General features: G+C 41.1%; 1 protein-coding gene across 5 annotated transcripts in view; it reads right to left on the bottom strand.

Annotated features, from left to right (window-relative positions):
* Positions 1-17,635, bottom strand: part of ABCC9 (ATP binding cassette subfamily C member 9) — an 80,671-nt gene that overhangs the window by 50,263 nt on the left and 12,773 nt on the right. For all 5 annotated transcript variants that reach the window (XM_072999694.2, XM_072999692.2, XM_072999696.2 and 2 more), the window contains exons 6-17: positions 16,994-17,236; positions 13,780-13,992; positions 12,331-12,489; positions 10,954-11,109; positions 8,931-9,065; positions 7,455-7,617; positions 6,173-6,213; positions 4,939-5,081; positions 3,465-3,573; positions 2,804-2,914; positions 1,429-1,501; positions 581-686 (exon numbers count right to left, since the gene is read on the bottom strand). In XM_072999694.2, coding sequence (XP_072855795.1) covers positions 581-686; positions 1,429-1,501; positions 2,804-2,914; positions 3,465-3,573; positions 4,939-5,081; positions 6,173-6,213; positions 7,455-7,617; positions 8,931-9,065; positions 10,954-11,109; positions 12,331-12,489; positions 13,780-13,992; positions 16,994-17,236 — 1,652 coding nt within the window. The remainder of the gene's footprint in view (positions 1-580; positions 687-1,428; positions 1,502-2,803; positions 2,915-3,464; positions 3,574-4,938; positions 5,082-6,172; positions 6,214-7,454; positions 7,618-8,930; positions 9,066-10,953; positions 11,110-12,330; positions 12,490-13,779; positions 13,993-16,993; positions 17,237-17,635) is intronic.

The following is a 17,635-nucleotide window of genomic DNA, read 5'->3' as shown; positions in this document are numbered from 1 at the left end:
CCTATCACATACATTTAGTATTTCTCCTTTTAAGGAGAAAGGCAGGGTAAAAATATTTTAAATACATAAATAAATGATGTGTTTAGTCAATGGAAAGGAAACGCTGTTTTGATTTTCAGATTCGATTGGTGAGGCCCATATCCCTAAAAAAGTCAAATTGTTGGAAGCAAGGAAGGAATGGTTAATTGTAGGAAACATGCATTCTTCGGAATATTTAGACAGACCCAACGTGTTTGAGGAAAAAGGGGGCCCAAGAGCCAATTTAGAGGGACAGCAGGTAGAAAAAGTAGCTTCAGGAAAAAGTTGCTTCAGGAAAATAAAACATGTTATTTTTCTCAACTTCAGAAATCACAGTAAGGAATAATAATGTCATATTATGGTGTTCCATAATTAAAACAATGATATCGCTAGAATCTATTTCATTGTTTCATATATGCCATATTTTGCCCTTCTTCGATGGCTGGACTGACCGTCATTTACCAAATTAAAAGACAACTTTATAATTATTGGACGTCTACCAAAATCTCCATCCTATCGCCCTCCACCCCCCCAAAATCCAGTAAACAACTTCAAAACATACCGGCTCCAGTGAACTTTGCCTTCCAGGGTTTGCATCTCGCCAAGCATAGCCAGGAGGAGAGAAGATTTGCCACAACCCACCTGACCCACAATCATTGTCATTTGGCCTGCACAGAACAACAGACTAAAGTCAAACTCTCAACAAAAAGCGGTTGATTAATTCGATGCCCAAGATGGACTGCATGAATGGTGGCCTCTTACATCTTTACATTACTTGCCCATAATACAGACAAGATGCTGTGTTATGGGTGTGTTTTTCCCAGTGAGCTGTTCCTTTGCACTTTGCAGTGTCAGTTGTTGTTTTATTTCCTTTCGTATGGCGTCTTGAGACAGTTTGTGCACATGTCCAGTTATAAACTCTTCACTCAAAAAGGCAGACAAACAAAAAAGGCAAGACAAAAAGCATTGTTTGTTTCAGAGAACAAAAGAATGCCCTGCTGTATTGACTGCGTGGGAGTTTTCACAATCTTGCATGCTGCCTTTAGTAGGTTTGGCTGAGAGGGACCTTTTCGGACTGGAGTCCAATGACAACAGCAATCTTAGAACTGTTGGAAGGGACCATATGGATCATCATGTCCAGCCCTTGTCAAGGAGACACTGTGGGAAATCAAACTCCCAAACTTTGGCTCCACAGCCAGATACTTTAACCACTGAGCTATCCAGCACAACCTATGCTTTCTCCTTTTCATGTTGGTGGGATGCAAAAGTGTGTTAAAGTTTTATTAGCAGAATGTTTTATTTCCATACTGATGTATACTTGATCCTTCTAATGATGTAACCTATCCAGATACTACAAGAAAACCTCTGCTAAATTAAATAATATTGAATACGGAAGGTTATAAATCCTACCTGTTGGGATTCTGATATCAATATTGGATAATGTTGCTAAACCACTTCCCCAGGAGAAATATCCATTGGTTACCTGCAACATATAGTACCTTACACTGAAACAACAAACAACTGTAACTTTTATACTGTAATTTATATACTTGCATCCCTATTTTTCACCACCTGGACTGGGATTTAGTTTTACACACACATCCCCCCAAGAAATGCTGCAAAAGTCAGAATTACATGAGAAAAGGGTGGGGGTGGGTGATATATGCGTTTCACAGTAAATCTCGCCTTGTAAGCTTTTTTAGTCTTGAAAGATCCATAAATAGATCAGTGGCCTAAATTAAGTTTTAATACAACTGCACTAGACCTAGCAAAACAAATACTGTACGACTCGTCAGTCAATATCATTGAGAGTCCCACTGATTTAAATGAATCAAAGTACTCCAACTGGGACTAAAATTGGATTTAGCCCAATAAACCCAATTGTGCAATGATGATGATGATGATGATGATGATGATGATGATGATGATGATGTACCACCAGGTCAATTCTGACTTATGGCAACCCTTTTTCCAAGTAGAGAGTACTTAGAAGTGTTTTACTATTCCCTTCTTCTGAGGATGCCCTGGGACTATGCAGTTTGCCCAGGGCCAAACAGGCTGGTTCTACCTGCAGGAGGCACTGTGGGAAATCAAACTCCCAGCTGCTGGCTCTGCAGCTAGAGACCTAAACCACTGAGCTATCTGGCCAGCAATAACTCCTCCCAAAAAAGAATGAGAAACAACCACCAACCCTCAAGTCTCAGCTTGTGAAAGATGTTTTGTGCCACAAACAGCAGCTTTGTATCAAAGCATAGAGATAGAATTAAGAATACCTGTCAGCTGAGAAACTGTTCTTCAAGTGCAGAGTCCCATCCTGCCCAGGATAAAGTCTAGCTGCCCAACCAGAGGAGCATGTAATAACTATACATCAATCCTATCTGGATGAAGCTTTCTAGCCTTTCATTAACTGATCACACTGGTTTGGTTGGACACAGCCAAAAAACCCTGGGATTTGACCTGTGCTAAAAACCTTCCTGAGTTTCACACTCACACAATGAATTCCAAAGTGTGTACTTATTTTACTCTGAATAAGTAAATGACTACCAGAGGGCCATTTATTTTAGCACATTGTTTTCTTAATCAACTTTAGCCGATTATGAACATTACAGCCAATTTTAAAAGGGAGCATTTCAATTACTCAGTAGGAATGTAGGAAACAACTCAAAAAACACATGACTTGAGTCAGCTAAATCATTGTAGTGTTTTTGAGAAATGTAGACTGACTCCAAGTAATCAATGGATATAAAAATATTTGGTTCCGTGGTCTGCTTAAAATACAAGGTACCTTGATAGCATAATCATCAACTTCCATATGGCGGCTCGACATCCTCAGTGGTGGCTCATAGCTGTCCAGCTGGTATCGCAGGGGCTGTTTCCGATTTATGGTTTTGGGATACTTAAGAGGTTGACATAAACAGGGAAGAAAGAAGAAAAGTTTTATTGGTTGCACGATTAACCAACAACTTCCAGATTTCAGGCCCATTCTAAAAAGTGATGGGTTACTTTGACCCTTACTACAATTTCTAATTGATCTGGGAAATAAACATGGTCCAGATTAATTAGCTCAATATGAGCCAAACCGCATACAAGCAGAGCTGAGAGAGTCAACCCTGAGTGCTCCCTGGAAGGGATTTGAATCCACGTGCTCCCTGGAAGAACTGATCCTGAAGCTGAGGCTCCAATGCTTTGGCCATCTCATGAGAAGAGAAAACTCCCTGGAAAAGACACTGATGTTGGGAAAGTGTGAAGGCAAGAGGAGAAGGGGACGACAGAGGACGAGATGGTTGGACAGGGTCATCGAAGCTACCAACATGAATTTGACCAAACTCTTGGAGGCAGTGGAAGAGAGGACGGCCTGGCGTGCTCTGGTCCATGGGGTCACGAAGAGTCAGACACGACTTAAGGACTAAACAACAACTTTCAGAGAGAGAGAGAGAGGCCCTTACAAGTCCAGGGTGCTTTTCACAAGGCTCACAGGTTAAAGCACTCTCTTCAGGCCTCCAGCTGTCATCTCCAATCTCATCACTTATGAGAAATTCATTCAATTTTTGCACGCTGGAAACAAAAAGAGAGAGGGGCAGGTTACAGGTACTCCTAAGAACAAGGTTTGCAGAGGTGTGTGTCTGCGAAGCAACCAACATGAAATTGACACAACTACAGGAGGCAGTGGAAGATAGGAGGGCCTGGCGTGCTCTGGTCCAGTGGTTCTTAACCTTGAGTTACTCAAGTGTTTTTGGACTGCAACTCTCAGAAGCCTTCACCATCAGCTGTGCTGGCTGGGGTTTCTGGGAGTTGCAGTTCAAAAACACCTGAGTAACCCAAGGTCAAGAACCACTGCTCTAGTCCATAGGGTCACGAAGAGTCGGACACGACTAAACAACTAAACGAACGAACGACGAACGTGATCTTGGACTAAATTGCCAGGCAGCTGCACTATAAGCGAGGAAAAATGAAACTCCGGGACCTTGGTGGTTTGTCTTGGCAAACCAGGGATCTTTGAATGTCCCAAGTGAGCAAAGAAAGTAGTGAATGCAGCCCCACTCATTATAGCACACAACAAGGAGGAGCTGAACACTGAAACAAAGGGAAAGAGTTTTTAAATTTCAAATTTTTTTGATCTCTGAAATGAAATAGGGCCACTGCCATGTGTAGGATTAGAAAAAACCTTTTTTGTCCAATTATTTATTATAACTTTTCTTACTTCCTGTGTAGTTCATTTCAGGTAGTCAGTTTGTCTTTGAACTACCCTTTTCCATTTACTCTGTTCTCTACAACTGGGTTTCAGTGAAATTTCAGCCCGCCCTGGTCTGTCTTAAGCAACATCAGAGGCTGTGCAGGATTTCTGATGGTGAGGCTGGGGTTGGATCCCTCTTCTTTACCACTGTTTTAAATAATTTTTGGCCTGCATCATTCTTGGCTCCGGCCCATGACATGATCATCTTAAACAAAATGATCCCTGAGCCAAAGGACCAGTGATGATGATAGAGCAGAGCTCTTTCCAACACTTTATGCAGTGGAGAAATAACCATCACGCATTCTGTGACAACTGAAGGTGTTGAGGATTTACCGATCCCTGTATTTTCCTGCTGTGGAGGCAGGCCCAGTGTCAGTATATTCCATCATGGTGGGACAAACATGGGTCACACAGAACCCACACAGAGTTTGGGAGTTTACAATTTTGTGCATAGTGGTCGTGTGTGTTTTACCCATAATGCCTTAGGACCTTGGACCATCCTGGAGATTCTGTAAAAACAAAATGGCAGTCAAGAGAAGTGGATGCTTAGGGAACCTTCGCAGCCTGAGAGACAGCTTCTGTCTCTCTAGTTCGATGTGGTTAGAAAGGCTCTGAGGTGACAGAGTTGGGGAAGAATTATGGCAAAACTCAAGACCTACTGTCACTCAGAGGAGGCAAAAACACACCTTATGATGGCCTTGACAGCAAATCTAACGACCGTGGAGAGCAGGAAAAGTGGAGTGACCAGGATGTGAAACAGCGAGAGCGATGCAAACGCCTGAGCTGTCGTTAGTTGCTTATCTTCTGTATAAGCATAGGTCACAAAGGTCTGTCGGATGGGGAAAAGAGGAGAGGAATAGAAGCATGTCTTACTTTGGGTAGAGCAAAACAATGAACATGTTGGACTTCAGGTCAACTCAACACAGAATCAGATAGCTGACCTGTAGCAGAGATAGGTTGATTTTAAAAAGCCTCTACATTTCTGTGGAATTTTCAAGACTCCAAAACCTCACTCTTTGATTCTCGATCTTGCACACCCTTCTTTTTAAAAGGAATGGGTATACTCAGGACATAGATCCGAATGCCCCATGAAAGGTGCAGCGTAAACACTTTCCTTTTGCTTTCCTCCACATCAGGCTGCTTCTTGCAGAAGATGCTGTGCATCCTGTCTTCTGTCTTCCCAGGTGGGAACTAAAACAGAATTGGACAGAATTCTAGGCAAGACAGCTGTGTTGGGCAACTGCGACGTGGGACTAGGCTCTGGTTGGCAGCCCGGGAAGCCGCAATGTGAAACTGTACTCTAGTTTTCAGCCCAGGATACTGTTGCATGAAAACAAACTCTGCTTTGCAGGCCAGGAACCTGCTGTATGGAACTGAGCTCTAGTCTGCAGGTCAGGAAACTTTTTCATGTAGCTGAACTCTGCTTTGCAGGCCGGGGAACCTTTGCATGGAGCAGAGCTCTGCTTTGCAGTTCACAAAAATGTTGCTCATTTTTGCTGACTGAGAAGAAACTGAACGGAGCTTGGTGGTGAAATATCCAAATTTGCCTTAATTTACATCTAGCCCTGTCCATTTTAATTTGTCTCCACCCTGTGACCTTAAGTATGCCCACTTCTGGAATCTAGGCCTCAAAACCATTGCCAAATTGGAATTCAACTGTTCAACTAAGCAAAGTTCCCCACTCATATTCTAATGGATCATCCTGGATAACAGCCCGCTTGCATTCAAGGGGTAGCTATAGCACCTATTAGGAGAGTCAGTGCCCATAGCTGCTTGGCTCATGTTTGGTATAATGAAAACAAAAATAAAATATAAAACAACAACAACAACAACAACAACAACAACAACAACAACAACAACAACAACAACAACAACAACAACAACAACAACAACAACAACAACAACAAAATGAATTCTTACCGCAAGAACAGCTGCAATTGGGATAGCGGCATTCATAAAAACTGTGGAAATGAGCACAATCATAAACCTATTTTATACAACAGAGTGTATCAGAGTTCATTCAGAACAATTTATTTATTTATTCCTTTATTTTATTTATATCCAGGCTTTCTTCTGATAAAGGAAGAAAAGGTAGCATACAACAATTAAAATCTACATGTACGAAATTGCAATAAATTAAGAGATGATCATTAAAACAGAATTAAACCAAAGGAATATTAAAAGCACCATGAGTTTTAGAAGTGAAAATAGATCTAAAATATCTAATTTGGAGAGAGAAAGAGAAAGAGAAAGATTATAAAAATATAATCCTGCAAAATGTTTGTGGACAAAGGTAGACACATTCTGTAGGGCCATTCTCCCCACTTTACCCTTAAATTTGTTTCAGGCAGGTGACCTAATATCCCTTTAGGTTTTGGAAAAAGGCCCTTCCTGTCTTAAACGAGGTCAGGTGGATTCAAAATGTGGGGATATTATCCCCTAACACCCCTTAAAGGATGCACTGGATTTTTTTTTTGGCCCCCAGCCCCAATGTTGGGGAAGCATTTGAGAGTTTGGTGTGTGGACACTAACACTGTGAGTCCTGGGGGGACTCACATATGATCTGTGGACCACATTCTGCTCAACCCTCTTCTACTGGTTCCATACATACATACACACCCATAGGCATAGTCCTTATTTCACCCCACCCTTTTTCAGGTAATTAAATTAGGCTGCATGCCCTACTTTCCCTAAAAACATTACCCTATGCCATCAAATCCCCATAGTCCATGCTCTTATGGGTTGCTGCACTGAGAGATGCTAGGAAGATGTCTACTAGAAACCGGTCCTTCTCAGCTGTGGCTCCATCCTGGTAGAGCTGTGCCTGGCCCCCTCCCTCCCTCCCTGCCTTTAAGAGGATGCTCAAAACAAAGCTGTTCACTGAAGCCTTTGAGGGCATCCTCTCTTCATGTTTTTATGGTCTTGTTCTACCAATGTTGCCTGTCTTTTGATTTGTTTGGTTTAAGAATGGAAGCTTGGATTATTTTGATTATTTGTATGTGAATAGAAGCTTCCTTGTTATACTATTGCAAGTTCTATGACATCCATCCATCCATCCATCCATCCATGAATGAATGAATGAATGAATGAATGAATGAATGAATGAGTGAGTGAGTGAGTGAGTGCATGAGTGAGTGAGTGAATGAATGAATGAATGAGGCTTACCAGTCATCCTGCCATATGTGGAAAATAGTTTACTTACTGGAGAGGGAAGTATAAAGAGCAAACGTTTTGAGGCTAGTTAATTCCTTCATTCTTGTATCCTCCACGCTGCGGCAGAAGATATGTTCCCACGCATACAGCTTTAACAGTTTGATGCCCTTCAATATTTCATTGGTTTTTTTCAGCCTTTCCGTAGAATAATCCTTATTTCCATGCAAAGGCAAAGACATACAGAAAGAAAGCGGGAAATGCATTCATTTACGCTTTGAAAGAGAATATCAGCTGAAGAAAATAAAATACACAGTAGGAAACCTTTCCAGCTTTTAGAAAAATAACCAGCTTTTGCAATTTCTGTGTGATTTAAGTAATGAAATTGATATTAATGGAAATGGTCTTATTTGTTTAATTCTCATATTTCTAGGTTTAAATGCATTTGAAGATAAAGGCTCCATTTAGTTAGCCTTCCACTTAAAACCACAACACTAGATCTCAGTCTGGAGAGCAGTTTAAATGAGATCTGAGGGACTGCCTGAATTGTGATGGCTTTGCTAACTAGTATTTTTTTTAATCCAATTGAAAAATATAACTATTCAGTCTATGAAATACAAATAACTACATCCAATGCCAGTTCCTATTAGAGAAGGCCCATTTGAATCAATGGAATTAATAGAAATATTGACTTACTGTTCAACAATTGATTCAAAAGTGCTATTTTAGTTAGGATCAGGTTTAGTAAAAATGTACATTGCAATTTAAAATATAGTTCTGTTTAATAAAAATGCCTATCTGATGCATAGAGTATTCACCAACTCTGTTTTTTTATTTAAAAAATCTAACTTTTTAAATAGCCACTCCCCAACTCTTTTATAGTCACAATAGGAATACTGGAATTCACCAAAATCTAGATAAATTAATACTGCCTTCAGTTAGTAAATTAATAAATTAATTAACTATCAGCTTCTCTACTCTTTCATTTCTGAGAGGCAGTTCAACGATATTGACCATCAGTATATTTATAATGTCATTTCCACATTTTCCAAGACTTAGGATATGTATCATATAAATCAATGGCATTTATACTCTTGTTCCAGTTGTTCTGAAACCAATGCACATATGAGTTTAAATGAGCCAAAAGAAATATGTTAAACAGCACCTGCAACAAGCACCTACTTTTATTCCACTTGGAGATCCTGCAACATCAAGTGGTATACAAATGATCTAAACAAACAGAAAAGGAGCAACGGGCAAGAAAGCGGCAGAGACCGGTGACCCCAATTTTGTAAGAGCAACAAATCTATCCTGGGTTTTAGTCCGAACTTTGCAAGAGAAGTCCAAAGGCACTGAATGTACTGTATTTTGATAGGAGGTTTCAGCACCTTGGATAGCTCCCTAAAGCAGCTGCACTGACCCAGAAAAATTAGGAATGAATAGTCAACTTCTACTGTTCCTGTAATTTTATCCTGGTAGTCATCATGTACTTACTAACAACAAGTGTCATGGTAAGGGAATCACTTACAAGGGTACTCTTCTGGGCCTCAGCCAGTTTTGTTGCTATGAAATACTGTATTGGAGCCAACAGTACTATGACAGCAGCTCCAACCAAGGCACTGTGTCCAAGTAAGTTGTAAAGTAGAATGACACCCATGATAATCTACAAAAAGGAAGAAGATACACAGAAAGGTTATCAGCATAAACCTGTGCAGGTGATTAAAGGACTACTGCCTCCTGCTGCTTCCCTTTACGCCTAGTCTGAAAGGTGCCACATTTATTCTCTTACTTCATATTCTTAGAGATGGGCACGAACTGCCGGTTCGTTGGTTCGTGCTGGTTCGTTTATTGGCGGAACAGGTGTTTGGCACTTCCCAGCCCCGCCTTCTCCAGTGGGCACCTACTCAGAGGCAACAGCCAGGCTTCCCTGGCTTCCCTCCTCCAGGTGTTGCCTCTGAGTAGGCATTTGCTGTAGGAGGTTCAGCCAATAAACGAACCAGCACGAACCAACAAACCAGTGGCCTGTGCCCATCTCCAGCCCTAATAGGGATCATATGGAACAGAATTCTCTTCCCTGACCCAAAATAGCAAAGAAAAAAAAGAATGGGAACAGGGAAGCAAGCCTTACCAAATTACAAACTCCTTTTGTGACTTTTTCACCCTACTTCACAAGGAAACAGGTGAAAGATATTCAAGAGCCAAGAGAGAAAGAAATGTTATTTCCCCTTTCTTCAGGAAAAAAAAGGATGGAAGAAGGTAAGAAAGGTCAGAAGGGGGGAAAAAAACTGGCAACCAGCGTCTCCATATCTTATTACCAAGCAAACTCCAGGTACACAGTTGTGAGAGAAGGAAGATTTCAGATGTTTTGGACTCTCACTCCCACAGTCTTCCTGATGGCCATGATGGCTGTTGACTGTGGGGAGTTGAAGTCCAGAACATCTGAAGGGCCCAAAGCAGTGGTAGAGACCGGTGACTCCCATTCCAGGGGTGTTGTGAATCCACTCTGGGCTTTAGTCTGGACTTTACAAGAGCTATATCTCAAATAGATTCAGAACCTTGATGAATTCCTGAAAAGTGCAGAGTAAAATGTGGAGTGGATTCACAGCACCCCTGAAATGGGAGTCACCAGCTGCCGCTGGTCATAAATTCTGAATCTCTGCATTACAGCCTATTACAATGGCTTATGGGATCAGTACTCCCCAGGTTTATTCAACACATCTTAACTATAATTCAAATGTGCAGCAGAATCTCCTTGTGAAATTTTCCTCCCCGTTTTCTTGTTTGCTTTGCCGCATCTCCTTCATATCAAAAGGAGCTGATGGTGCAGGTGGGAAAAATCATATCTACTTTATATCACTTGCTGTCAAATCACATGTTATGAGAAATGCATGTTTCCTGCTACTTTTTCTCCAGGCACACAATTCCTTCCAAGCACAGTCAGACTTGCTAATGAAGCCCATGTTTACCTTTTCCTGACTAATCAAAAATAGAGATGGGGGTATTCGTATTTGTATACGAATATGAATATCCCCGCACAGGCGGCCTTAACGAGGGTCCAGCCCTATGGGGCCGGATGGTCCACTCGCCGATCTGCCACGGACGGCGCGATTCTGCCAATGGCTCCACAGTGTGCAATTGGTAAGTGGACCATCCGGCCCCATGGGGCTGGAGTCTTGTTAACGTCACCTGTGTGAGTATATTCGTATTCATATACGAATATGAATACCCCCCTCTCTAACCAAAAGCAAGCTTATTTGCAACATGTGCAGTGAGGCAAACTCATGCTGGAAAAACATCTTTTTCTCACTTAAGGGAGCCCTGCTTCTAATGATGCGCTAACTTTTTCATCGAGTTGGGCCAATGGCCAGCATACACACTGGTGATGCAACTGGAGATGCCAGGACTGAACCTGTTGTTCATGTGCTCTATCAGAAAGGTTTGGGCCCTCCAGTAATTTGCCAGTAAAAAATACATGTTTTTGTTCTTGCATTGACAAATGCAATGAATACGTGGTGTCTTTCAAAAATTAGTCCCTTACTTCGATGCTGTACCTGAACGGGCATAGCCCATAGGTTAGGACACAGGAACAAGAACCACATGAGCTGATTTGTTTCTATGGCAACCAGATTATTGATCTGTCCCAACGTCATCTCTCCCATGGACAAGTTGGATGTCGAAAGTCTCAGGATTTTATTATATATCATTGCCTGGAACAAAAAAAGAAACAAACACAAAGTCAGCTGCCGTTGTATATTTCATCCTAGAAGATAGTCTGGCACAAATCCCCATTTTTGCAGCTTACCCCCAAAAGGTGCACATGTTTTGGGTATATTTCTAATGGAACAGACCCTTACAAGAGTCCCTCCTATCTAATGCTGCGCTGTTAAAACACTGCAGCAGAAGCATGGAATATGATCAATATACTGTATCATGGTGATATAAGAGCTTTTTTTCAAATATCCAGTAGCTTCTCAAGTGGATGATGTAGAACAAGACCCTGTTCTGCTGCTCCAGAGAATCAGAACCCAAGCTGGTAGAAGATATGGACTAAACCAGCACTATCTGGTTTAGTCCAAGAAGATGTAGACTTAACTAGAACTTTCTAGATGTAAGAGCTGTTCAAGAGTGGTGGGTATTGCCTCAAAAGCAGCACACAGTTCTTCACTAGAAATTTTAAAATGGAGATTATATGGCCATCTGTCAGAGGTTACTTTAGCTGACGATTTCCTGCATCAGCAGGGAGGTGGACTAGAGATGAACCTTAGAATCCCTTCCAAAACTACACTTCCATGATTCTGTGATTCTGCTGGAGAGCTTATCAGACAAAAAGAAAAACAAACAAAATGAAAACATAAATACAAGAGGCAGAAAGGCTGTGGCACCTTAAAGATTAACTGCTATATTTTAATTTGAGCTTGTGCGGATGAAGTCCACTTCCTTACACATGTGGTACCATGTCATTTTTATTTCTTGGGGTTGGTTTGGGGTTTTTTGGGGGTTTTTTCTGATACATTTCTTTGGCATCCCCAATATGCAGCCATCTATTTCCCAATCCGCCCAAAGAAACAGACACCTATTTCTTTGGAAACTACATATTGGAGAGCACAGTTTCAAAAATGTATTTTCCGGAACTACAATTCCCAGAATCCCCTTGCCAGCATGGTCAGTGGGATTCTGGGAGCTGTAGTCCATAAAGGGCAGCATTCCAAGTTCTGCCAGAGGCAGGCCAAAGAATTAACAGGGTTTGTTTCATCCAGTTTGTTTCCACTAACAGTCTTATCAGATCTACATCGAACTGTCTTTTATCTTAGTCCAGCTTAGCCTGCGGGTCTCAATAAAAAGTCAATTAAACCAAAGTAAAAATAATTTAAAGGCCCTAGTAAGGGATTTTATAGCATCCAAGTCAATGAAGGAATGCCTTTATTCACCAGTAAAGCTCCTCGCAGGTTGATGCCCGTTTCTATGGTAACGTAGTAGGAGGCCTGGAGAAACGTCCTCTGCAGGATGAGGGCCAGGAAAAGGAGGACAGCCAAAACATAATTGTTCTTGAGGAAATCCTTTGAACTGAGGAAAGGATCTGTAGTATACTTAGAAGCACAAAAAAAGGGATACTGTCAGAGAGACTAATTCAAGAACAAGGGAAACAAAAGATAATAATTATGACCATCACAATTATTAGGGAAAACTTCAAATAACGGTGCAGTTCATGCCTATTTAGAAATAAGACCTCTTGAGCTTAGCAAAAAGTGGGTGTAGTAATATGGTCAAATCTGCATAAATACTGTACAAAACATTACTGTATTTATAACCATAGTCAATAGTTAGGAGTAAGAAAAACACAATGGCTCTGTGTTTCAATGTGGCAAAAGTTTGTTCTGGACTGCTAAGGACACTATAAATAAAATATTGCAGTGTATTTTTGGACTCTGGATAATTTTTAATGTGAACTAGAGAATACCCACGATATGAGTAACTCTGATAACTTTTTTTTAATCAACCAATTGTTGGTATCAACACTTATGTAAGCTATATTGATTCAGTGAGTTTACTCATATTGGGACTAAAATGATGATGATGATGATGATGATGATGATGATGATGATGATGATGATGATGATGATGATAAACCCTATGCAGGCATTAATGAATGTGATTTCTTGAAAATAAAGGGGAACATATGACCCGCCCCTCCATCAAGCAGGCAACTATGTGTCGGAAGATGTGAGGTTCCTGCTTATGAGTAGGCCCTACATGTGCACAAGAACCTCTTAGACAGGGTGTTTTGAACTGCTTCCCTTTGCCGCAATTCCACACTGGATTTCCACCCCTCCATGTCATGCCTGTATACTTTCTTAGAACAGAAAGGACAATAACTGTTCTCACATGGAAGCTGAAAATCCAGTGCACATATTTTGTGCTCCTACTATTGAGCAGTTCCAAGATCTATACAGACTAAACAAGGAGCTTTGCAGTTAGACAGGGATCTGAGTTAAGCAGTAAAATAAGTGTGATTATCCTCTAGCACTTTTCACATCTATGCAAATTGCAACGTAGGTTGGGTGTTTTTTCCCTTGGATGATTGGAATTGGCAAATAGCAACTGTGAAATAATATGCCACTGGTAGCTGTTTTATTGGCTCCTAAACCGTCCTCGTTGCAATTTATGAAGGACTTGGTCCCTGTGTTTTTGAAGTATTGATTGTTATTAAATAGCAGGAGCAGTTATCAATTATAGTTGTTTGCTTCTTCAATAGACCTTTTTAAAGGATGCAACCACCAGCATCCTCCTGCAAATACTGACAGGAGAAGAGAAATGCACAGAGGACAAATGCACATTATCCATTATTGCAGTTCAATCATCCGTAGCTGCTAACTCACATTAGTGGGAAGGCTGGTTGAGTTCAGGCTGCCATTTTGTTCCATCTCATCGGAGAAGCTCTGGACAATACCAGAAATGCAGAGTGGTCCAGCAAACCCCAGAAGGTCAGCTAAGTAACGGAAGGTGCTGCTCAGAAGGATCGGCCTCCCAAAAGCATGGTACATGGCTAGCCAGATGGACGGGACACGGTTGGGATGATCTGCCACCTTTTTCTGGAAAAAGAAGTAGGCTAGCTGAATATCCATATAGCAGAAAATAATGAAGGCTGCAAAGCTTTGGAGCATGCTTGGTTTTTTTTTTTTTTTTTTTTTTTGCTTTTGTTTTTTTTTTTAAGCTAAGCAGGGTTGGACCTGGTTAGCAGTTGGGTTGGGGGACTATTGGGAATCTTCAGGCATGGATAGGAAAGAATCTCATCTGGAGCCCTGGAGTTCAGAAATTACAGTTTGAGGTTAGATGAATCAATAGTCTGAACTCAATACAAATTTGCTTTCCTCGTTGCTAACTGGGGCAATTTTTGAAAAAAAGAAACCTTGTCCAGAATCCTCTTGAGGAAACATGGCATGGGTAAATGAGATCTTGAGTGTTTTTGCCAGTTCCACTTCACATGATACTGTACTTATCAAATTTTTCCGTGTATAAGATATCCCCATGTATAAAACATCCCCCCCCACTTTTCAAAATCAAAATTTCTTCCTTTGCAAGAAAGAGGAGGGGGCAAGCTCCTGCTTTCCCCCTACATTTTCGTTGCAAAAAGCAGCTTCCCCCCTCCAAGTTTTGCAAAGAAAATGCAAGAATTGGAAAGCGGTTTGCAATGAAAATGTAGGGGGAAAGTAGGAATCGCTTTCACCCTGCATTTTCTTTGCAAAACCTGGAGGCAGAAAGCTGCTTTTTGCAACAAAAATGTAGGGAGAAAGCGGAAATCGCTTTCCCCCTGCATTTTCTTTGCAAAACATGGAGGAGGGGGGGGGGAACAGGGATCAAAGCACTTTGATTTATTTATTTATTTATTTATTTATTTATTTATTTATTAAATTCCTATCCCACCTATCTAGTCGTTTCGACTACTCTGGGTGGCATACATCAAACACAACAAAAACAATTAAAGTAATATCAACATCCAAAAATAAAATAAATAATCGTTCAAGATGGAAAACAAAAATAAATCAAATAATAGCCGGAGGGAAGGCCTGCCTAAACAGCCATGTTTTTAATTGGCTTTTAAAAACACCCAGCGAAGGGGCCATACAGATCTCTGAAGGTAAGTTGATCCGTCCCCCCCCCCCATACTTCTGAGTATAAAACAACTTGATTTTTTCCTTCAATTATTTTAGGAAAAAGTGTCATTTTATACACAGAAAAATATGGTAGTTTTTAACTCCAAAACGAAAAGCAGTCAGATTGTCATTTCTTGTCCCTCTGAAAAATGTGAGGGGTGGGATTGGGGCCCAGGAAGATGCAGAGCCCCCCAAAATGAATGGGGATCACATACAGTCTACAGGTGGGACTTTACTCTCCTCTGTCCTAGTTCACTATATTTTTCTTTGCTGTTCTCTTTTACTGGCCTGTCTTGTTATTTCTCTTGTTATATCTAGACTTGTATTTTCATTTGTTTTGTTGCCATATCATCTAGTCTCACATGATGCCTGGACACAGAAAGGTGGGTGAAAAATGCTGTACCAAAATAAACAAATCTATCCAGCAGAAATCCCTTTCAGGGCTCTTTTTAATCTAAGAATGTTTTATCTGGCAGTACCACAGGACTGAAGCTGGTAAATTCATCCTCCTCTCTTCTGCCGAGCAATAATTTCTGCTTAGAAAAGTCTCTTGTTCCGTGAACTCAAGAGTCAAGACATAATTCTGCAGGGAGGTAGCCCATTCGACGTCAGTCGCTCAAGTGTGATGAAAGGCTTTGTGGGACAATGTACGCCTGCATTCTACAGAGAGAGGGAATGCGCTCAGCGCCGTCTCTGTTCCATTCCAGACGGGAACAGTTTGACTTCATCTAGACTCTTCAGGAAACCTTGTAAGCTCACTAGGTTTGAATAATAGCTAACCCTAGAGCATCGGCATAAACAATGGCAGACGTTAACGGCTTCCGCAGATTCCAGCGGAGATGCATTTCTACTGAGGATTCTCATTTTCTAACTGGAGATGATAAGAAATGAACTTCGGGTCAGTGTTAATTTAACAAACCACATGCTTAGCATAAGCTGTTAGCTGAATCACCTCCATGCCAAAAAAGGAGAAAAAAGGTGGTTGGGCATGCAGCACCTCCAGAAAGGATGTCGCTTTGCGCAAAATGAAATAGTGCATAAATGTATGTTTATATGCACGCTTGGAAGTAAGCACTGTAATTTGAATTGACATAATGTGAGCAAGAGCTTGGAAAAGCTCTTTAGATGGCTGACAACCCTCAGAAGCTCTGAACTGATATGGCTACTATCATTTCAACATTGGGAAGAAGACTGCAGCTGTGCAGCCTGTGACCCTCTTTACTCAGTTATCCAATACGTAAATGGTGATGGGCAACTTCAAGGCCCCTTTAAGTTATTTCTAAATAGATCGTGATTCTCTGTGAAATCAGCTCCATGGATACCATGGCTTTATGCTGTTGGCTAACTTTTTAGCAGAGACTCCGAATATTCCTACATCACAGCATTGTGGGAAGTTAAAATGGCAGCCATTCACGACCAACCAGTGTAACTCTACGTATCCCACCACAGCCTGGTAAAAAGAAATAGGAAGTACTCTTCAGAGTAGAATTAGGCCTGTTATTCCAAGGGGGCTTTTCACTCTAGACCCATACATTTACCACAGCAATGCAAAGAGCATCAGAGTTTGCAACATTTCCTTTATTTTGATTGCAATCCGAGAATCCCAGAATCTCCGAAACTGATATTTTACTGTATCTATTTTGGAATGAAGGACGCAGATTCTGAAGGAATATGGGCCAGAATCCTATAGTTATTAGAGGAAAATTTGTGGAATTTACCACAGCTAATTGTGGCTAATGGATGAGATGCTGCAGCACCTCTTGGTTGCTTCCTCTGTCATGTGACCAAGCACCTAACCAAGAACCACGGCCGTATCAGTTAGCCACAATTATCTGTAGCAAGTTGTATCTTAGATAAATACCAATAGGATTTTAGCCATAGTTGGAAAATCACTGTGCTGTGCTTAACAACACAAAACAATATGGCATTTCAAGACTACCTTTTGCTCCTCATATGCATCTTTTAAGCAAACATAATTCGTCAGGGCTCGCATGGCAATTGGTAGCTTCCCGATGGCCTTCAGGTCGATCGGCTTCCGGTGAGCTGATATGATGAGCGTGTTCATCCACCAATACGTTCCTTTTGAGAGTAAGTTGACAAAGGGCTGGAGAAACCTCACGCCCAGATCCTGCAGATCTTCAGGAGGCTTCACTTTTTGAGGGTTTGTGAAAAATACATATTTCTGAAGAAAAAGCAACATGGAATGTCTTAAAACTCATCCACCCACCACCAGACATTTAAATCTGCACAGAATGATACCCACAAAGTAGTCATTTTTATGACACGGTCACTTGGAGAGTTGTAAATATGGTTCAGTTGTTACCACATACAGGTTTTTTTTGAGGGGAGGGTATTTTTGGTCAAAAATCATCCCCATAAACCTGCAGCAAGGGCCCTCATATCAGCAGGATCAGTATTCATGGGTTCACTTATCCACGGTCTGAACATATTAAATGAAAACACCCAGAAATACGTATTTTCATGATGTTATTACCAGAGCGTGCCTCTAATGTAATCAAAGACTATGCTATATATGGGTTTACTATTATCTGCGATTTTCAGCATGGGGGGGGGCTTGGAA

The sequence above is a fragment of the Pogona vitticeps genome, chromosome 5 (genome assembly GCF_051106095.1).
Source record: "Pogona vitticeps strain Pit_001003342236 chromosome 5, PviZW2.1, whole genome shotgun sequence".
Classification (NCBI taxonomy): Eukaryota; Metazoa; Chordata; class Lepidosauria; order Squamata; family Agamidae; genus Pogona; species Pogona vitticeps.
The sequence above is the reverse complement of the archived record's forward strand: the minus strand, read 5'-3'. Positions and strand labels throughout refer to the sequence as shown.